The sequence below is a fragment of the Hyperolius riggenbachi genome, chromosome 6 (assembly GCF_040937935.1).
Source record: "Hyperolius riggenbachi isolate aHypRig1 chromosome 6, aHypRig1.pri, whole genome shotgun sequence".
In the NCBI taxonomy this organism is placed as follows: domain Eukaryota; kingdom Metazoa; phylum Chordata; class Amphibia; order Anura; family Hyperoliidae; genus Hyperolius; species Hyperolius riggenbachi.
Window position 1 is genome coordinate 226,600,523 of NC_090651.1, and position 22,969 is coordinate 226,623,491.

Sequence of the window (22,969 nt, forward strand, 5' to 3'; positions counted from 1 at the left end):
TAGTACAGTTTGGCAGGGGTCACATTTTGGAGACACACAGGTGATTTCACACAATGCAAAAACGCACTGCAAAAGCAAATTATGCGTTCCTTGCATTTGCCTGCATTTAAAAGGAGGCAAGTGTTAGAGTAGCTAATGATTTTCAATGACAAAACCCATGCAGCATTAAAAAAGTAGTGCATGTACCCAGTTTTTAAAAAGTGCACCAAAATCCATTCCTGAAATGTAGTTGGTCTTTCACATTGGAGCAGACCCACAGGTAAACATTATGTGCTTTTCTCATTGCAGCAATACACACACGATTTTCAAAAGTGTGACCCCTTAAAAAGAAACAAACTTTTTCCCTAAATCTTTTTCCATAGCTCTCCCCCACTATAAAATGACATGAGTGTTTATACAGTTGGAGTGTTGATACAACGGGCGTAGATGAAAATATGTGCTAGAAGTTCACATATTACTAAAGAACTGTGACAAAAGTCTTCCTCATTCAACAGTAACTGGTTGTTATGTGTTATATATGCTACAAACCCATCCATTTCCCTGTCCACAGGATCTATTTTCATATTTAGTTAATGGAGGCCTATTACTTCTAAAATGACCACATACCTTCCCTGCAGCCTGAATGTCAATTACAGAACAGTGAGGCATTTCACTTCATATGGTATATAAAGCCACTAATACTATATAAAAAACACACCTGAATACTAATTCAGGTGTGAGCAAACAAGGATAATGCAAACCTATGCTACTGGCTGTACATGATAGGATAATTATGTGCAGGCCCAAATTTCTTACTGTCTCAAACAAGGACGTCTATGTTGCATACAGCAATCAACCACATTGAGACATATTTACAGTGGCGTATGTACAGGGGTGCAGGAATGGCTCGTACTATAGGCGCCAACAGGGCCATGGGCGCCATGCCTGCACCCCAAAGCAGGTACAGCTTTGCTAACAAGCCGAAGGGCGGGGAGCGGGCAGTCAGGTGCAGAGGCTTTTTATTCAGAAGCTGCCAAACATATATTCTGTGCGTCTCTGCTTTAGTAACTCCACCCCCGTGCTGTCGGTCAGTGTGAAGCAGCATGACTTTGTGTTCTGATGGCTGTTAGGATCCTGAGCTTAATACAGCCCATCTCCCTCTCCCAGTAGGTAGGCGGTGTGCTGGCATTCTCCTTTCCCCTGCCGTCTGCCACTTTCCTACAGAGCGGCCGCCATTGGATGACAGAAAACTTTAAAAACTGTAGGCTAGGGAAGTTTTCTGTCATCCAATGGCGGCCACTCTGTAGGAAAGTGGCAGACGGCAGCCAGTAAACTTGCTGAAAAGCTCACACCATGTGACCCTTGGGAGGCAACATATAGCGTCTGGAAGCTCCTATTAGCCAAGCCCCTGATGAGTCATATCGACGAAACTAGTTGGGCAGAGCCATAGGAGCGAAGCAGATGCTAGATGAGCCCGGGAGAACTGTATTTGATACGCGCATTTTAATGGAAAATTTGTAAGTGCACTACTATTTTAAAAGTTTTAAATAAAGACAGAGTTACACTATATGCGGCCTGTTTGAGTCCTAGGAACCTTTATATTGGAGAAATGAACGTTATAGATACCTCAAGCGCTCAATGCTGCTCTGTGCTGGGTCAGCCAGTACATTTGGTGAGAGGCTTAAGTTTTATCCCGGTGGATGCACACTGGGTGCTTGAGTGTTTTTAAAGAGCACTGGTGGTGTTGTGGAATATTGGGAAAACCATACAGTGTTGCACGATCGCGATGTTATTTCTTTTTACATACATGGAGCTATGAAGAGCAGAGGTGGAATACGTATGGTACATTCGTGAACTGGCAAGGCCAGAGGCGTGTATTGCTGATCCTACCCGGACAGCCATTGAATCCGGTGATCATAACCTTGTACTATTGCTGAGGGAACTGTGCAGGGAAGATTTTACGTTTAAAGGGCTCCGGCATTAAGGGAAGCCGACGTGGACACTTATAGTTAAATGTGGAACTAAAAGGACATTGTGTTAAGTGCTAAGCTGAGATCATGCAGCTTATGTGAACCTGTCTTTTGATTATTATTTATTATTTTATTGTTGAGCGCCCTGTATATTACTTATTGTAGTTTTAAGCTAGGTAGGAGTTTGTGCAGGTGTTATGGGCTGGGCTATAGGTCAGTCATATGGGCATACAGCCTGATCTATAGTCATTGATCAGACAAGTCTGACAGACACAATGCGCAGGTACAGCCCACACCTGCACAGTAGCATGAAGACAATCATGCACAGAAAAAAAAAGCTGTGCATGAACGGCTTTGTGCTACTGCGCAGGTGTGGGCTGTACTTGCATAGATGGTAGTGCAGCCGCAAGAACATATTCAATAAGCTCTAGCCGAATATGTTTGGAAGGTTCCAGACAGATACTCCCCCCCCCAATCCTAATATTGCCACCTCTGCTTTGAGTTTTGCTACAAAGCAGCAGAATGCCGCTGTTGGTTTTGCCTATGTTTTCTGTGAAAATAGTGTGTATATGTTTGGGTGTGGGGTGTCACTCGGTCAGAGGGTGGCTGGGGATAGTGGGCCTTGGGTGGTAAAAAGTACAAATCCGGCTGGTGCCTGTTGCCATGGCACCAACGCCGCTCTCTTGCTAGACCTGTGGGGTTCTGATTGTTTGAAGTGGTTGTTCTCTCTATGATGGTGAGGTACGATGCTGTTATTCAGGGGGTTCTGGTGAGTGGGGGCGCAATTTCAGTGTTTGCCATGGGCGCTATTTTACCTAGATAAGCCACTGCATATTTATATTTGTTTCTCATGGTGAATTTGCACGTGTGACCCATAGAACACTGAGCTTTCCAAATGAAACTGTTCTACAGATAGTCAAGCCTCCAATAGAGAAATGTATTGGCAAGAAACACAAATTAGGACATTGGTAACTTAATATAGACCATGAATTAGAAGAGGCTTTATGGAGGCTCTTGGTCAAATGTTAAACTTCTTCTTAGAGAGAACACTTGGGAAGTGTGGCTGTGCAAAGTTTTTTCACCGATTACAAACCTGGCTCAATTAGACTACAATAAACGGTTATTAAGCCAGCAGAGAGACAAGCTTGAAACACAGTTAGCTTTTATTAAAAATATTAGACGCCTCTCACGGGTATCTGTCCCTTTAAATTACAGGGTGCAGCCTACCACAACTGCCGTGGCCAGCAATGGTGGAGTCTCAGCGCGAATTGGAGACGCGGAGTCTCACCAGGAGGATGTCTATGTGCCAGTGACGTTACTGGCACACGGACATCCAGGGTAAGGGCCTGGATCTCCTGTTCCAGCTCGGACTCCACCGCTACTGGTCACGACGGTGGTGCTAGGCAGGAAATTCCGGCATGCGGGATCACCTCACCCAAAAGCAGTCCAACGGTATTGTTCTCTACTCTGCTTCAGCCTCTCAGTTTCATGCCGCACATCGTCCCGTCACTGTATTCCACAGTGACAGAACACATCCCGAGCCTGTAGGTATGTATAGCCTAGGCCCCCAACTGCCGTCCAAGGATGTGTCCCGATCACTGACTGCCGGCCCACAGAGCAGAGTGTGTACCCAGCTTAACACTAAAGATTGAATTAGTGACCTGGCACTATGGGACATTGACTGGTGATTTTATGTGTGTCTGTGTTTTGTTGCAGAGGCTGAAGAGTTTGTTTTAACTGGGAAGGTAAATCCTGAAACGGCTGGCTAAAAGAAAATAGGGTCAACTTTAAATGGGGAACTTCTGCTAAAACATTATAGATTTTTTAGTATTTTGATGTGGTGGGAAGTTAAAGACCTCTTAAAAAACACCTTATTATTAGTCTCACTGTCCTTCCTCCAATGCTTCAATTATAAATATTTCAACTGCACAAAAAGTTGAGGTTTTATGGACACTATATAATTAATTAAATACAATGTACAATCCAGGTTATAGTCATCTAAATTATTTACAAACAATCATGATTCATGCTACAAAATGCATCCTCAAATCCACAACAACCGCCTAACGTATGTTGCACAGCTCTCAGGCTGCTTCATCAAAGGCAATAATCTCTGCCCTTGTATATAAAACCGCATCATGGAGGTCGTGCATGCATCAGTTGTTCATGTACGAATGGCAGAGATGTCCAGGATGAAGAGTTATACTACACTCTGGATGACATAAAGTGAGCATAATTATGGCCACATTTTTGGAGTGGTGCAAGATTTTCCTTTTGACATAATTGTCTAATTTCTATGTGCTCCATGATGTAATTTTGTATACAAGAGCAGAGAGTGTTGCCTCTGATGAAGCAGCTGAGAGCTGTGAAACGAAGGTTAGGGGCTGTCAGCCTCGTAAATTGGGGCCCACTGCGCATGCCCCGTACCATCTATTGTTCACCCCGACCATGTTCTGCGCATGTGTAGTTCATAAACACTGTAACTGTGTTTACGCAGTGGGGAGGGGGGAGTGTTTGCAGCCAGGATCATGCCTAGGCAGTGGGCAAGTTTCTAGTAGGATCGTGGGCCTCACAGCAGTGCAAGGTAGGGGACTGGATGGACTCCGAGGGAGCATATGGACTACAGGGGGCTGGAAGAAGCCCCAGGTAAGTATATTTTGCTTGCTTGGTCTCAGGTTCACTTTAAAGTATGGACTGCTCAGAAACCCCCATCTTGCTGCATAAGTAAGCATCTGAAAAAAGGAGCCTCTATTGCTCCTTTTAAACACAGTCCAGTGACTGCAAGCAAGCTTCGATTTTCCCATCCGATTTTGTTTCTGCTATGAATGCTTTGGAATAGTTTTGTCTTGTATGTACAAAAACATGGTAAGAAAGTAACGTCATGTGACATAGAAAGTGGTGTGTGGATGAGTACATATTCTGAAAAAAACTAAACACATTTTTCATCTCAAAATATGCATGCAATGACTTACAGAAGACACTTTGTCTTTAATGGCTCTGCGCACAAGGAATATGGCAGCTCTTAGAATATTCTTCAAGTCATCCTTAGAGGTTGTGGTTGGCATGTCAGATAGTTTCTTGTAAACTGCCAGTAAGGCATCTTCTCTGTATGACCAGGTCTTTGAATAAGCTCCAGCAACCTAATAGCAGACAAGTAATAAAAAATAAAATAATGAACGAGTATTACAATGAAACCTGACCTAATTGTCCTCCCCATTCAGTATCATACATCTATGCAAGTCTTAAAATCTTAGTATTTCAAGATCTGCATACCCACTCTTACCAAATATAACTATTCTTGGGCACAGTGATTGGTTGTTGAGTTAGCACATGTCATGCTAAGGGGCACAGACACTCTACACGAGGGCGAAACATCAAGACCCTGTGCAGCAGCAAAACTCGAGTGGGGTGGATAAGTATCCTTCACAGATGACCATTCATAGGGCTCGATTCACAAAAGGGTGCTAACACAGTTAGCACGCCTAAAAGCTTTGGACGTGCAAACTAGGGTGCTAAGCACATCCAACGCTGTTACTGATCGCGCATTAAGTTGGTGCGCCCAAAATGTCGCACCGATGCGCGTGAAACGTCGCACCGTTCGTGTGTAAAATAGCTTTTCAGGCTATTTTGAGTGCGAACGGTGCGACGTTTTTTTGCGCGCACTGGTACAACGTTTTGCGTGCAGCGCTAACCTTTGCGTGAGCAAATGCTTGCGCACATATTAGTGCATGAATCGGCCGTTTTCGCATCCTAAGTGCCTTTTCACTGGCGTGCTAACACTTAGCCATAGTGGCCATAGTGTCAACACAGTGTTGGCGAGTTATGGGCCTTGGTTAGAACTGATGCCATTCCAGGGAAAGGTTCTTAATTACCAATCGGATGGTTCGGGTAGATGGGTGAGAATTCAGCTGCAAATTGGAAATGAAATACTCAACCTCCTGAATGTATATGGACCGAATGCTGATAACTTATCGTTCATGGGGAAGCTCAGTGAACTGATTCTTCAAGACACATCCTCAAATTGGGTGGTGGGGGGTGACTTCAACACGGTTATGAACACAACAGAAGATAGATCCCCGGGGGTCTCGATACCCCAAACAGACCAGAAAAAAGCTGATTGCCTAAATGCTTTTGCACTAGACACAAAACTTGTGGATGTCTGGAGGACAATGCACCCATTGGGACAGATCTTACACATTCTATTCTGCCCCGCATGCTGTGTGGACCAGAATAGACAACTTTCTAGTATCTGACAGAGCTGTAACAAGGGTGCATCAGTCATATTGGACATGGTCATCTCAGACCACTCCCCAATAGTCTTCTCAATGAAAGAATCCATTCCCAGGGGCACAGATATACTTTGGAGATTCCCCGTACAATTTTATCAGGATGAACAGTTCACTGAGCTCCTCAAACAATGGTGGCATGAATACCAGGAAGACAATAAGCAACATATACCTGATGTTAAATTATTTTGGGAAGCAGCCAAACCTGTCCTTAGGGGCAAAATAATATCCTATGTAGCGGGTAAAAGAAAGGAGGCCCAAGTAAATTATCAAAAGGTAGTAAAAGAAGCCAGAGAGGCCTTAATTAACTTCCAAACTAACCCCAATCCAGCTACTAAGCTACAATGGTCCAAGAAGAAATTATAAACAGATAACTGGCTCAAAATGAAAGACCATGTATGTGGAACTTATAGGGAGATAAGGTTTAGAAGATTTGGGAATAAAATCAGAAAAATGCTAAGCAACAATGTAAAAGGCTCTCGCCCGTCCACCAACATCCCAACGATTAAAAACAACTTAGGTCAACTTATTTCGGACCCTAAACAAGTAAATGATCAGTTTCGTAAATTTTATAGTGTTCTTTACAGTGACAAAGATCCCACAGACCAAGATCTCCAAATTGAGAGCATACTTAAGTCTATTTCGTTACCCTCACTAACACAGGAAGAGCTTCTTTTTTTAAATGCAGACATATCCCAGGAAGAAATTTTAGTGACCATTAAAAACTTGGCGAACCACAAATCCCCGGGCCCAAATGGGCTTTCCCCAGAATTCTATAAACTCTTGAAAGCAAAGATAGCACCGCATCTCCAAAACCTATTCAACAACATACTCAAAAATGGACAAATGCCAACCTCAGCCAAACTAGCTCATATTAAGCTACTCCCCAAGCCAGGTAAAGATCCCACAGACCCGGCAGCGTATCGGCCCATATGTCTAATAAATCAGGATATTAAAATATTAACGAAGATTATGGCCGATAGGCTGGCGGGTCTTATGCACAAATTAGTAAGCCCAACACAAGCAGGATTCATACGCAACAGATCTGCAGTAATGAACATAAGAAAAGTCCTGACAGTACTAGATCATACCAAGGCCCACCCTACTACGAGTAAACATCATGCTTTGCTGCTGTTGGATGCCGAAAAAGCATTCGACAACGTCAAGTGGAAATGGTTGAGGTCAGTCCATATCAAAATGAACTTTCAGGGTCCATTTTGGAATCTTCTAACTGCATTACAAGACAATCCTTGTGCAAAAATTTACACTCCTGGTTTCCTTTCTACCCGCTTTATGCTAGAAAAAGGCGCACGGCAGGGGTGTCCCCTCTCACCCCTGCTATTTAGTTTAGCTCTTGAACCTTTAATTAGAAGACTAAACGATCAAATTACAGGGATTCCCATAGGAAGAATGTCTGTCACCCAAGCTGCTTTTGCAGATGATGTGCTTTTATTTATGGCCAAACCCCATGAAGAATTACAAAAGGTAATAGAGATCATAAATAACATAGGTTTGCTAAGCAGGTTTATAATTAATCTAAGCAAAAGTGAAATACTATGCCTTTCCTCACAGACAGAACTTCCGAAACTAATGGTGAATTCTTCAATATCCATCAAGAAACAAGTCAAATACCTAGGAATCAGCTTCACAAGAGATCCTGATTCCCTCTATGACCTAAATTACCTACCCCTTTTTCAACTTATTAGACAGAAGCTAGAGCACTGGCAAAATCTTCCTATAAATCTAATGGGCAGAGCAGCAGTCCTGAAATCCACGTGTTTCGGTAAAATTCTTTATCCCTTACAAACAATTCCACTATTAATAAAGCATAAGGATGTACAGGTACTGGAGAGAGCCTTTAACAAATTTCTTTGGAGAGGACGCAAGGTCAGGATAGCATACTCAAAACTAAAATTACCTAAAGAATGGGGAGGGCTGAATTTACCCAATATCAGATTTTACAATCTAGCATGTCTATCCAGGCATATAAGGGATTGGGAAAAACAATCCAACTTCTATTCAAACTACGACCTAGAAAATGCTTTCATGGAACCTTGGCATCCTATGGCAGTCCTGCATACCTCCTATAAAGATCTTCCTGTTACACTAAAATATAGCAGGATGGTCAGGGATACCTGGGTTACATGGAAGGAAACAAGATACCTTTTTGAGCAGCCGTCAAAAATATCCAAATACATGCCGTTATGGGGTCATCCAGGTTTCCTGCCTAGTATATCTCATGGGGGCTTTTTGTTGTGGGAATCGAAGGGGATATCTAAACTGGGAAATCTCTGGTATTGTAAGAAAAACAGATGGTATAACTTCCTAGAACTGAGAGCATTATACAACATCCCCAAGTCACACTTCCTATATTTCGCCCAATTAAAATCCTATATGTCTAGCCTTGGAGATAACATGGCAATGTTAACTCATTTGACAATTTTTTTAATCCCCAAAGACCAAAATTATCTTTATCAGAAATTCAAAAATGTATAACATACCCATCTTTAGAAAAGAAAGCTTACCACAACTTTTCCTCATGGACAAAAGAAGTTCAGAGCGAAAATTTGAGTGCACATATTATTGAAGGTAACAACCTAATTCTCTCGCTAATCATAGATGAGTCGGCCAGAGAGTCTAATTTCAAAATGATTCACCACGCAAAGTATGCTTTCAACATTAAATATAAAAAAATCACCCTCAAACTATCAACCATGCTGTCCCAAGTGCCATACCCCAAATGCTAATATGTTCCACTGTCTATGGTCTTGCAGAATAATACAGGTCTTCTGGGCAAAGGTCCAGAAATACAGTGGTGTGAAAAACTATTTGCCCCCTTCCTGATTTCTTATTCTTTTGCATGTTTGTCACACAAATGTTTCTGCTCATCAAAAACCGTTAACTATTAGTCAAAGATAACATAACTTGAACACAAAATGCAGTTTTAAATGATGGTTTTTATTATTTAGTGAGGAAAAAAAACTCAAAACCTACATGGCCCTGTGTGAAAAAGTGATTGCCCCCCTTGTTAAAAAAAATAACTTAACTGTGGTTTATCACACCTGAGTTCAATTTCTGTAGTTACCCCCAGGCCTGATTACTACCACACCTGTTCCAATCAAGAAATCACTTAAATAGGAGTTATCTGACACAGAGAAGTAGACCAAAAGCACCTCAAAAGCTAGACATCATGCCAAGATCCAAAGAAATTCAGGAACAAATGAGAACAAAAGTAATTGAGATCTATCAGTCTGGTAAAGGTTATAAAGCCATTTCTAAAGCTTTGGGACTCCAGCCAACCACAGTGAGAGCCGTTATCCACAAATGGCAAAAACATGGAACAGTGATGAACCTTCCCAGGAGTGGCTGGCTGAACAAAATTACCCCAAGAGCGCAGAGAAAACTCATCCGAGAGGCCACAAAAGACCCCAGGACAACATCTAAAGAACTGCAGGCCTCACTTGCCTCAATTAAGGTCAGTGTTCACAACTTCACCATAAGAAAGAGACTGGGCAAAAATGGCCTGCATGGCAGATATCCAAGGCGCAAACCACTTTTAAGCAAAAAGAACATTAAGGCTCGTCTCAATTTTGCTAAAAAAAAACATCTCAATGATTGCCAAGACTTGTGGGAAAATACCTTGTGGACCGCCGAGACAAAAGTTGAACTTTTTGGAAGGTGCGTGTCCTGTTAAATCTGTCGTAGAAGTAACACAGCATTTCAGCAAAAGAACATCATACCAATAGTAAAATATGGTGGTGGTAGTGTGATGGTCTGGGGTTGCTTTGCTGCTTCAGGACCTGGAAGGCTTGCTGTGGTAGATGGAACCAGGAATTCTACTGTCTACCAAAAAATCCTGAAGGAGAATGTCCGGCCATCTGTTCGTCAACTCAAGCTGAAGCGATCTTGGGTGCTTCAGCAGGACAATGACCCAAAACACACCAGCAAATCCACCTCTGAATGGCTGAAGAAAAACAAAATGAAGACTTTGGAGTGGCCTAGTCAAAGCCCTGACCTGAATCCTATTGAGATGTTGTGGCATGACCTTAAAAAGGTGGTTCATGCTAGAAAACCCTCAAATAATGCTGAATTACAACAATTCTGCAAAGATGAGTGGGCCAAAATTCCTCCAGAGCGCTGTAAAAGACTCGTTGCAAGTTATCGCAAACGCTTGATTGCAGTTATTGCTGCTAAGGGTGTCCCAACCAGTTATTAGGTTCAGGGGGCAATTTCTTTTTCACACAGGGCCATGTAGGTTTTGAGTTTTTTTTCTCACTAAATAATAAAAACCATCATTTAAAACTGCATTTTGTGTTCAATTATGTTATCTTTAACTAATGGTTAACGGTTTTTGATGAGCAGAAACATTTAAATGTGACAAACATGCAAAAGAATAAGAAATCAGGAAGGGGGCAAATAGTTTTTCACACCACTGTATATTCTGAGCATATGCAAATGTAAAATAGAGCTCATCCCCAGCTATGTTTGTTTAATTTCTATGATCCAAAGACTGAGGGCCCAAGTACATCCTCAGTAGGGAAAAAAAAGTCTACCTCCTCTAGCTCATATAATCTTGTTTCACGAAAGGTATTATATAATAAATGGATCTACTCAAGCTCCCCGACCACCTGGGACATTAAACAAGAACTTCTACATATGTTCTACCTAGCAAATGTGGAGACCCAAATGCACAAGGAAACAATAACAACACGATTTTTTCGAATTTGGAAACACTTTATTCTTCAATCTTTCCCAACAGAAGAGATTGGCAATATTATGATACCATATCAGTATGCATCCTGGTACACTAAAAGAGACCTTCTGGGAGAACTGGGAAAAACTCGGCTGTAAGAGAGTCGCCCTAGACATAACACACATGCTAAATGGAACACGATTCCATACGACACCCTTTACCAATATTTTTGGAAAAATTAAAAGACGAGATGGTGACTGGGGGGGGGGGAGGGAGGGAGGAAGGGAAGGGGAGGGATAGAGGGGTTTAAGAGGAAAATATTTGTGAAAGTTTCTCATTATGCAAATACAGGTGTCGAATGTTTAAGTAATTATTTGTGAGCATTATTGTAATCATCATGCCTGTCAGTAGTATATATATGTTCACCTTCTGTGTAAGGGCGCTTGTTATGTATCTTTCACAAGTTTAATAAAAATGTGTTAAAAAAAGCAAAGAGCTGATGCCAGAATCTTCTTTCAAGGGTTGTCCACTTCCAGAGATGTTCTGAAACCCAATCAGTAAGGAAGTAATACCAATGGGGCAGCAAAATTCTTCTAACTAGACCTCTACAGATCATCTATGCAGAAGACAGTCACGCTCAGCTGGGATAAGTCATGCGGTTTGGTTTCTTTGGCTCAAAAGACAGATGATGATGTTCCTTCCTGAGCAAGCTGATGACTTGCTAAAGCTCTACAGCAATAGTAATAGGTGGAAGATAAAGTAACTGTGAAAAATTCCCTGTCATTTTTCTTAGTGTCAGTGAAGCTGTTCTGGTTGCTAAGAATATCCAAGTATCAAAAGAAAACCTTTATGTTTTGATGCAGCCCAGAATAATTATACGTTTTTGCCGGTGTACCAATGAGAAAACATACTTTCCTACCACTAGAATAAATGGTATCATCCTGATTCAAAACTTCTTGCTACCACTAGAACAGGAAGTGAGAAAAAGCTCTGCAACTGGAACATAGGCATCAGTAATAAAACAGTTCTAACTCCTTATCGCATCATCTCTAAAGCTATGTACACACTTTGTAATCATAGCCGGCCTTTGACCTGAGCGACCGGAGCGGTCGCTCAGGGCGCCGGCTTCCAAAGGGGCACCTATAGCTGGCTAATTATACTGAGGGCACCTACACCTGACTTCCTATACTGGGGGCACCTATAGCTGGCTACCTATACTGAGGGCACCTACACCTGACTTCCTATACTGGAGGCACCTATAGCTGTCTACCTATACTGAGGGCACCTACACCTGACTTCCTATACTGGGGGCACCTATAGCTGGCTACCTATACTGAGGGCACCTACACCTGACTTCCTATACTGGGGGCACCTATAGCTGGCTACCTATACTGAGGGCACCTATAGCTGACTACCTATACTGAGAGCACCAATAGCTGGTTACCTATACTGAGGGCACCAACACCTGGCTACCTATACTGGAGGCACCAACGCCTGGCTACCTATGGAGGAGACCTACAACTGACTCCCTATACTGAGGGAACCTATGCATGTCTACCTATATTGAGGGCACCTACACATGAGATCCTATACTGGGGGCACCTATACCTGGCTACCTACCTATACTGAGTCTGAGGGCATTTTACTATTATACATTTGTGATGTGTCACGGAGATCTGAACATTTGGCGTGATGTGTTACGACTTCAAAAAGGTTGGAAACCATTGTTCTATGAGGTAACTGAAGAAAAAAGGTAAATTGCATATGGGCCTATGTGTGTGCACGCGCGAAGAGGATGAAGGTGGGGGGCACACAATTCAGGTTTCGCTCAGGGCGCTGTAAAACCTAAGGCCGGCCATGTTTGTAATAACTGTTGGCAAGAACAATATTAGTGGACATTTCAGGTGAAAGTTTAGAGATGAACATTGTACAGAGATAGATGAGGTGAGCAAGAGGTACCCCACTGGGGACAGCTAAAGAATAACATCAGTGTCAACAAGCTGGATCCTTAAGACAGTCACAATCCCTAGCTGAAAATAAAGTGTTTTCTAAGCTTTAGGTATACACCTGAAAGCTCTACACATTTCTCTTTGCACCTGCCACAGTGATTCCTATAGATTTTTACTAACACTAATTTACTTTCAATATATTCTATATTGCACATTTCTTCTGATGGACAACCAGGATCATTAGAGAGCTTTGGCCAAATCCTCCTTACCGTTTTACGTACTGGCTAGAGCCTCGTTTCGAACCCTTGTCAAAGGCTCAAACCCTACATCAAAGGCAACATCCTTGACCAGTATGCTATGCAGCAGCAGAAGTGAGGCTCAGTGGCTGAGCACTCTGGAGGGGAGGTCTCAAAACTGAAGCGGATGCCAATGCATGAGCTAGTCTACCACTGTCTGCCCAGAACTAACATAACTGACCTTTTAAAGACAAGCAGTTATGTACTTTATGGTGGAAGTAGCCATGTTGAGATCTGAAATCTGCAGAAAGAGACACTACACAATCTGTATTGTAAAGTTTACAGTATAACTCTCAATGTTTTGGTGAGAAAGTGGGGTCATACAGGCAATGAATAAGTTACGTGTACAGCTCTAACATCTGTTATGTTTTAGTGACGGCGCTCGTACCCTGCCAAGAACCAAGCGGTTATGGCATGAGACAGGCTACCTCTGGCCTAAATCACTGCGGGTGAGTTTTACAGCTCTGAATAACTGCTAATTTCTCCTGACTCCTTGAAAAATCCAGGTGACTCTTAGATTTATAGAGGAGCTCTGGACTAAATATTTTTTTTTTTAAGTTTTATGTGGCAGAATGATACACATACCCAAATACAATAAATTCATTTTTTGCTCATTTCTCATGCCGGAAGACGTACAACATTCACAGTACCGGATGTCCTGAACAATCTAATCTGTTGTCTACACAATTTCCCATAAGTCTGCAAAAGTACCATATACAGCTGAGGCCTCCGTTTCTGATTTGCATTCCTGGCAGTTGTATAAGGACCGCTCGATGGCTTGCAGACACTGTAGTGGGGACTCTGTAACATGTAGTTTGTACTTGTGCCAGCCTTACTGTAATCAGATTCAGATTTGGAACCAGTAAAAAGTTTTGCGGTGTCTGTGTCTAGGCCTTCTCTTTGAAGGGATCTCAGCAAATATCAAAGTTTAAAATCAGTGGCAGACACAGTGATTTACCCAGAGTATCGTAATGGCAATCTGCAGCAGTGCCCTGGATTATATCATCTATATTTTCTTTCAGTTTCTCCTGGTTTCAAATAGCTGTAGGAGCAGCCATGTTCGAGACGTAAACTGCCCCCCTTTTCACTGGCCTTAGACAGCGTCAGGGTGCAAAGTTCAGTATGTGTAACTTCTCTTAACTGTTTGAAGCACAGTGCACTGTCCCCTTCCCCCCATACAGCCTGTACTGACTCTTAAATGTAAAAAATGAGGTAAAGTGGAAGTTTTTTTTTAAACTATATTTACATTAAAAATGCTGCTTAATTCCCTTTAATGGCAATTCAGGACAGAACTTCTCTGCTAGTTCTAGATAGCGGTGGGGAAAGTGAATAGCTCTTAATTTTACTAATGTCTGTGTCCCAATTCTTTTTTTCCCCCACAATTCATGCAGGACCAAGTACAAAATAACATTTTATGGCTTTATGAGCCTATGTTTTCATTGGTGGCAAGCAACACCTTATAATCCCTCTTACATGTTTATATGCACAAAGGGTGTATGGTTACAAAAGCACATGATGCTCAACTGTGATATATCTGCGCAACTACAGAGTGGCAGAGGATGTGTGAGGCAGCTGCGCCTATTGATGAAATGTCCCAGCATGCATCTGTGAGGCACAACCATCAGCATTTGTTTCTCAGGCATAATCAAATTTCAATCTAGGCAGAAAATGACTTTACTATTAAACAGGAATAAACTGAGGTATGCACTTGCAGTTAAACTAAGGCCCCGTTTACACTTAATCAGTTTTTTTTATTCTCCATAGCAGTGCATTATGAAAAAAGTGTGAACCGTGCCATGGGAAAACATGGGCCTTACTTGAATATCATTTGTCCTTTCAGTTATAACTGAGAGCAACTGATTAAATGTAAATGGGGCCTTACCAGTGGAGTGCAGGGACATCAAAATACAGTATGTTTAGTTTGTAAACTGCCTATATGGTCACTTTAAAGAGAAACTCCGACCAAGAATTGAACTTGATCCCAATCAGTAGCTGATACCCCCTTTTACATGAGAAATATATTCCTTTTCACAAACAGACCATCAGGGGGCGCTGTATGACTGATTGTGGTGAAACCTCTCCAACAAGAAACTATGAGGATCGTGGTACTCCTGGCAGTTTCCGGTCAGTGAACCTTGTTAAATTGTAGGAAATAGCTGTTTACAGCTGTTTCCAACTGCCAAAAAGGCATGCAGCAGCTACATCACCTGCAACAGTAAAAATGTCACCATGTAATAAATGTCAAAATGTAAATCAGGGAATTAAAAGATTTTACAATGGGCAAACACTGACTAAATCATTTATACATAATTGTTGTAAAAATGAAGCACTTTTTTTATTACATTATTTTCACTGGAGTTCCTCTTTAAGCTGATGCAGTGCAGGTATCTAGTGATACATACACACTAAGGACATCTATTTGTGAGCATTATGGGTGACCAATCGCCAATGACATGGTTGGCTTATACCTACTGTTAGGTCGAAGTGTAGTTAGTGTAACATAATATCCCCACCATTCTATTTTAAATATATAAATATATACATTACCTTTGTCTATGTCCAGCACCTATATATCAGAAGGAGCAGAGTTTCAGGAAGCCCTCTTCTCCTTATAGCTTGCTTTCTCAACCCTCCATCTCCTTCAGAGACATGTTGCTGTGGCAACAACTGATGCGCCATTTGGAAATGGACACAAACTGCACGGCTTTCCACAGGCATGATACAGCTGTCAGTCACAGTAATGTCTGTGTTATTGGCCCAGTGGAAAGTAGTAATGTGTCTCTATGAGGGAGGAGGTAGGGAAAAGTAATTTATAAGCAGAAGGTAACTTCCTATAACTCGACCCCTCCCTAAATACAGAAGCTGGACGTGGTCACAAATACTGTATAAAGTTATATTATAATTTAGCAGATATAAATAGGTACAAGAGTTTTCAGTTAGCAGTTCCATCATTAAGGAATGGTAGAAGGAAAGTCCATTGGCTGTAATAGGTGTTCTATAGCACTTCAAATCTCATTTCAATTAATGGCATTCAAGACTCACACCAAGGTAACTTCCAAATGGAACATCTGATTTGGCCTTCGGGGAAGTGTTTTGCAGCCAGCCAGGCACATAGGAGAAGATCTTGTATCTATGCTGGAAGGAAGTGGAGTACAGACTACACTGCAGACCAATAGTAATGCATTTAAAATTATTTATTTATTTCTTTTTAAAATTGAGGAATCACCTGGATTTTAAAAGGAGTCAGGAGGAATTAGCAGTTACTCACAGATGTAAAACTCACCCACAAAGATTTACGCCAGCAGCAGCCTTTCTTGTGCCATAACCACTAGGATCTTGGCACTGTATGAGCATTGCCTCTAAAGCATAACAGATGCTGGAGCCATTGATGCAATGTTAATCAGTGCCCGTATTTTAGTGGTTCATCACCACAATATGAAGATGTAAAGCAGCACTCCAGACACACAGCTATACACATTACTGAATTGCAGAATACGTGAAGTACATTATCAGCCAAAGATGTTTATTTTGAGAAATCCTGTGATTCAGACAGTCCAGCCACACAGCTTAAAGGAATACTGTAGAGGAGGAAAGGGGGGGGGGGGGGGGGGGGGTCGGGGGAAAATGAATTGAACTTACTTGGGGCTTCTAATGGTCCCCCGCAGACATCCTGTGCCCGCGCAGTGGAGCACACTTAGCTCTCACCTATCCAGCTGGTACGCTCCTTCCTGTGTGCTTCTGTCTTCATCTTCCCAGTGCCCATACTCCATGACCGACAGCATGTATGTACTCATGTAGCACTGCAGGGTCTTGGAGTAAGGGCATCGTGGAGATGAAGGTAAAAAGGGTGCCAGAGGCGCCCTGTTAAAAATGGCACCACCATGGGTAGCATTTTTTACATGTATGTCACATGTACGTCACCAGGTATATGAAGGCTGGACAGGTGATTGGGGAGTGCACTCTGCTGCCACCAATACTCTGTAGGGGCCAGGGGAGCACTGTTAGCTGGGTGTAGTCCTAGGGTGCCCGTCACTGTTTCTAGGCCATGGGCATTCATAACTCCATTTCCCTGCCCCAACCCCATTTGACCAAAATGTACCACTTTGTCCTATTATTTTGATTGGCCATGTTGGTCTTTGGCAGATTCGGTCATAGTGACCGAATATGCCGGAAAAATCAAATAGTGTATAGGCACCTAGCTAGAAAAAAACAATTCTCTCAAGCTGAGCAGCACAGGATGTACAAAGCCCCTCTCCTAGACTCTTGAATGGACAGTGCATGTAATACACTCACTGGTAAGTTACCATTCTGTTATCTCTTCTTGTTGAAAAGGTAATAACAGCACTGTGCAATACAGCAGAGCCCAGGGCACAGCCTTCACCTTCTATTGTGACAGCAGGGTTTGAAGGGGCTTCCCTGATCCTCATCGGCCCTACCAATGCTCATCAGGACCCTCTACTTCTTCAAAGTGGCACTCCACTCTGTGTACAAGCATGGCCCAGGCATCAGTAGAGTTTGAACCTGCGCAGTAACATGGAGCTGCTTGTGCACGGAGTAAACAGCCGTGCAAGAACAGCTCCGTGCTACTGCACAAGCTGTAACTTCCACCTGTGCAGTGCAGTGCAGCCGCACTCATACATGGAAGGGGAGCTCAGCTGTGAGCAATATTTAACATTTATGTTGAATATTTGCAGAGGGTCACAGTGCAGCAACGGAAGGGTGTAAGAAGATCAGGGGCACATCTGGACTATTCAGAAGCTTCTCTCTACTGAGGTATCTCATTTTTTATTCACTTCAGGTAGGCTTTAAACAGCATTTTGGGGTATAATTGAAAGGATTACTATATTTAGAACATAAATATATTTCACCATTCCCAAATTGCTCTGTGATCAGTAATGCAAATGGAAAGCACTGCTGATTTGGCTACAGTATGGATATCTTACAGCTGCCGAGATTACTGATTGCAAAAACAGCAGCCTGAATACTTCATACTTTTAAACCAGGGCTTTATGCATACTGCCAATTTCTTCATGCCTCTCCCTGGTTAACTCCCCCTCCAGCACACATTATTGTCCACTCCTATGTAAAAGCTTTATTGCATATCTGATTTATAGTCAGCTCTAATGAGTGCATATAGCAGCGCAGGGTGACAACGATGAAACAATAGTTATGTTCTTACTACTGTATAATTACCAGTAATACAGCACTAATACCTCCATGTACTGTATAATATAGGGGTGACAGATTTTAGGAGTTGGTTAGTACTGGGTGCTAGGAAGGGTAGGATAGTGTTTGGCATTAGGAGGGAGGGTTAGTGTGAGAATTAGCACTGGGTAAGTCAGTAGAAAAATATCAGTAAGAACAGATTTCAATTTAGATCAGAAAGCGCTTCAACATCAGGATGTGACTTCCGATAATCCGATAATCCACCAATCAAGTGATCTCAACCCGAGTGAAAGGAACTCACCGATTGGTGTAGACCACAAATTACAATCGTTTAATTTCGTCTGTGGGGCATTAAATAGGCTCCTCCTCCAATCCACCAAGTTATCAGGGCATAACATTCCTTTTCAATACCTCAATGTAAGCAAATATGCCTTCATTGCACAATATAGTTGCATAAAACCTAAAAACTTTATTAAAAAGTTACATTCGTATGCATGATAGTACAATCGAGCTTGAGGAGCACACGGACCTCCGCTCCTTGTGTTTGACTACTCCTTCCCGCATTAGGCTGCTGTTATCCAGTTTTGCCACACCTCGTGATTCATCAGAGCATGTCAGGGATGATCCCTTGATGAGTCACAATGTGACAAAACTGTTCGGGAGGAGCCTAGAGCGGAAAGAGCAGGCAGACACAAGGAGCGAAGGTCTGTGTGGAAAAGGTCGCACAAACATCATGCTCCACAAGTGGTGACAAGATGGATACTGCTCATCACGTTTGGAAACTGATTGAATTGAAGGAGGTGAGGGGAGCCTATTTAATGCCCTACAGGCAAAATTAGACTACTGTAATTCATAGTCTACACCAAATCGGAGAGTTCCTTTCAGTTGGGGTGAGAGCACTTGATTGGTGGAGGATTGGAAGTCACAGATTGATTTTCAAGCGTCACCTGAACTAAATTGAAAATCTGTTCATACTGATATTTCCTTATTGACTTACCCAGCACCCATTCTCACACTAACTCTCCCTCCTAAAGCCAAACACTATCCCACCCTTCCATAGTGCCCAACAGTAACCAATTCCTAAAATCTGACACTAACCCCCTGGTGCACATCTACTAGCCATTTGGCTCCTAGTAGCCGATCAACTAGTATTGAATGTAAGAAATGCTGTAGCCGATCGGCCGAACTTACCGCCTCAGTGCCGTATAGCCACAATTTACAGTATTCGTGAGGCGGGTGCCCAAATGAACTGCTTCAAGCTCTAATCTGCTCTGTATGTTAGTACTCTGTCTCAGTATCACTTCCTGTTCCTGTCTGTGCCCTGGAAGCAGGAGGGACATTCACAAGAACAACATGCATAGAACTGAAGATTGATCAGACCAGGTCTACAAGCTATGTGACTGTAATGTGGTGGTGCGGTTATATATTTGAGCTTTATACAGTTTACAGGAAGTGTGTATAAACAGCAGAAAGGCAGTCACTTCCCAGGTCTCCTCAGTGGGGAAAGAATAGTTAAGTAATTGCATGGTTGAGATGTCAGGCTGAGTTAAAACCTCAGGTCTTAAACAGTCTTATGCTTTAAATGCAAACAGTGTCTAAACAGAATTTTGCAGCATAATAATGCATTAACCATCCTTAAAAAAGTAAATCCTTACCAAAGCCTCTCCAAATACTTCAATAGCAAACCCAGCCTCTCTCAAGGCTTTCTCAGTCAGTGGTTCTGGCTCCCCAGTGATTCTGCTCCTTGGGGTGTCCATACCCACATCGTCATTCATTTCTGGCTCCAGATAAGTGAATGCGTCATCTTTCTGCTTCCGTTGGGCTGGAAGTGGCCGTTCATCATAGGGCAATGCATTGATCTTAAAATAAATATAGAACATGGTTTCAGTATGTGACCACAGGCAACTGAGTTGGACTAGCTCTGTAGAACTACTTGTTTAAACACCTTTATTTTGGTTTCCACCCGCACCATTCCACAGAAATATCCCTCACCAAAGTACCCATCAATCTCCTGACTTCAAAATCCAAAAGCAATTTTTCCTTACTCATCCCTTACATCCCTTCTCTGACTTGGATCATCTTCTACTACCAGACTCTATCATTGCTAGTCATAAAGGACATTGTACTCATCATTGGACTCCCGCTACCAGGGTTAGTGTGCTCTTTTAGTATCTCCTGCTCCCACATTAACTGTGCTCCATGTCTGCTGGAGTACTGCAAGGTTCTGTTCTTGGACCTCTTCTGTTTTTCAAATAAATTCATGGCTTTGACAAATAACACATTCTTCTGAATTCCATTACCACTTCTATGCAAATGACACCCAAATTCAACTCTCAGCTCCTGTCTAGCTGCTGTTTCCTCATTCATGTCTTTCCATTTCCACAAACTTGACGTTAACTGAACTTATTACCTAAATTATATTACTAACTTATTTTGTTCCACTGCCTGTAATTAACATACACATAAATAACAACATCCCAATAGCCTCAAGGCGGCAAGCCTGATGCCGTGGATAATATTTCAGTTCAAAAACACATCAAGAATATGGCCCATTCTCACACAAAGAAGCTACTGAAATGCTTGCGAAAATTGGATCTTGACTATCTTGGCTACTGTCTGCAACACCCTCCACTGTAAACTACAGTTATCTGTCTGGATCCTTTCCAATTCCTAATAAACTCTGCTGCTTGCATCATTCACATCTCCTCCTTCTGCTGTAATGATGCGCCTCTTTTCCAATCCCTCGTTTGGCTGCCAGTCCTCACAACATCCCCACAGACGGTGCATGAATAAAGTGAGTTACTATTTGTGTAATGTGCTACATAGTTTGCATACAGCCCAGAAGACTTCATGTGCACTTTCTGCTCAAGTTTTACCAAGGATTTGTGAATATACACCCTAGATTGTAAATTCTCCAGTATTTGTCTTTGCTGTGATATTTCTACTTAAACATGTAACTGCAGTGTTAGATGTCATTTTAATACATTGACTTATTTATGTGTTTATGTAGCTACCCTAGGAGCTGTTAAGCTTTTTACATATTTAGTAGTAGTGCATTGTGGGTAACCACAATTGTTCACTTATAACTGAATTATTGCAAATTTCCTTCTGTTTTAAGAAGGCAACTACACCAAGCTAAGCTTTTTACACAATGGATGATTTACCACTTTTAGACTGCTGGGAACAAGACTATGGATGAAATAATGAAATGAAACACAAAGTTTGCTGATTGCACACATGCATGCTACGCCTGTTATATCTAGTAATGTCAAACATCCTACATGAAATAAACCATGTGACATATTATGTGCAGTCATCATGCCCCCTCTACAGTGTGCTAGTGAGAAAAGCAAAGTTATGCAGCATGCTTAGTATGCCACAGCAAATTGGGGACACGGGCACAACAGATTTGAAGTGGAGCCAAATGCATTATATAAACGTACATAATATCAGCATACCAAAAAGTATATCATTATTATAGTTAGGCAAATGCTAGTCATGGAAATAATACTACCAAGAGACAAATATCAATGTCATGTAGATATTACCAAATGAGAGAACAAGTCTGGTGATATGTATTTATACCAACAGGCAGATAGTGAATAACAGGCAAATTCCAACAAACAACATATGGCAAATAGGCGCAGTGCCCCGCCCCACACACACAAACAACATAATTGTAGAAAGAGTTCCACCAAACAAAATAATTAGACAGAAAGCCTCCACCACCACCACCAATGGCAACATGCAGTGTTATCTCTAAACAACAAAATGCAGAGAGCCTCCCAAATAATAATATGCAGAGTGCCCCTGAATAACAATATGCAGTAATATTGGCAGAGTCCCCCAAATAAAAAAAATTGTCAGTAACTCCAAATAATATAATTAGGTAAAGCCCCAGGGGTCAAGTGGGGCGTGGACGGCGTCCACTTACTATTTCCCGAGGGTGGACGCCATCCACGCTGGCATGTATGGAGGGAGCAGCGCAGTGGAAGGAGAGCTGTGAGCAGCGGTGGAGAAGGGGGCCATCTCCCTCCCCTCCTTCCCTCACCTTGGGGCTCTCCTTCTCTCACTCTCCCCTCCAGAAGTAATGTGCGGGCAGCCGGCAGGACTTACCTCTCCTCGTTCCGGCCCCGGATTTGAGTGCTGCTGCTCTGGTCTGAACCAGACCAGTCTAGCGGCAGTGGAGTGTTCGCGCCGGAACGAGGAGAGGTAAGTCCCGCCCGCTGCTGGCTGCCCGCACATTAGTTCTGGAGGGGAGAGCGAGGGATGGAGAGCCCCAAGGTGAGGGAAGGGGGGGGGGGGGGGAGATGGCCCCCTTCTCCACCGCTGCACACAGCTCCCCCTCTTCTCTGCGTTGCTCCCCTCCTGCTGGGGGGACACCTGGCTACCTATTCTGGGACATATACCCCTGACTACATATATACTGGGCACATATACCCCTGGCTACATATACTGGGTACATATACCCCCTGCCTACATATACTGGGCACATATATCCCGGCCTACATATACTGGGGACATATACCCCTGACTACATATATACTGGGCACATATACCCCCTGACTACATATATACTGGGCACATATACCCCCTGACTACATATACTGGGCACATATACCCCCTGACT

The 22,969-nt window shown here is 42.6% G+C and overlaps 1 protein-coding gene across 2 annotated transcripts in view; it reads right to left on the bottom strand.

Moving 5' to 3' along the window:
- Window positions 1-22,969, bottom strand: part of CEP104 (centrosomal protein 104) — a 152,724-nt gene that overhangs the window by 73,203 nt on the left and 56,552 nt on the right. For both annotated transcript variants that reach the window (XM_068240489.1, XM_068240488.1), the window contains exons 10-11: window positions 19,995-20,198; window positions 4,922-5,089 (exon numbers count right to left, since the gene is read on the bottom strand). In XM_068240489.1, coding sequence (XP_068096590.1) covers window positions 4,922-5,089; window positions 19,995-20,198 — 372 coding nt within the window. The remainder of the gene's footprint in view (window positions 1-4,921; window positions 5,090-19,994; window positions 20,199-22,969) is intronic.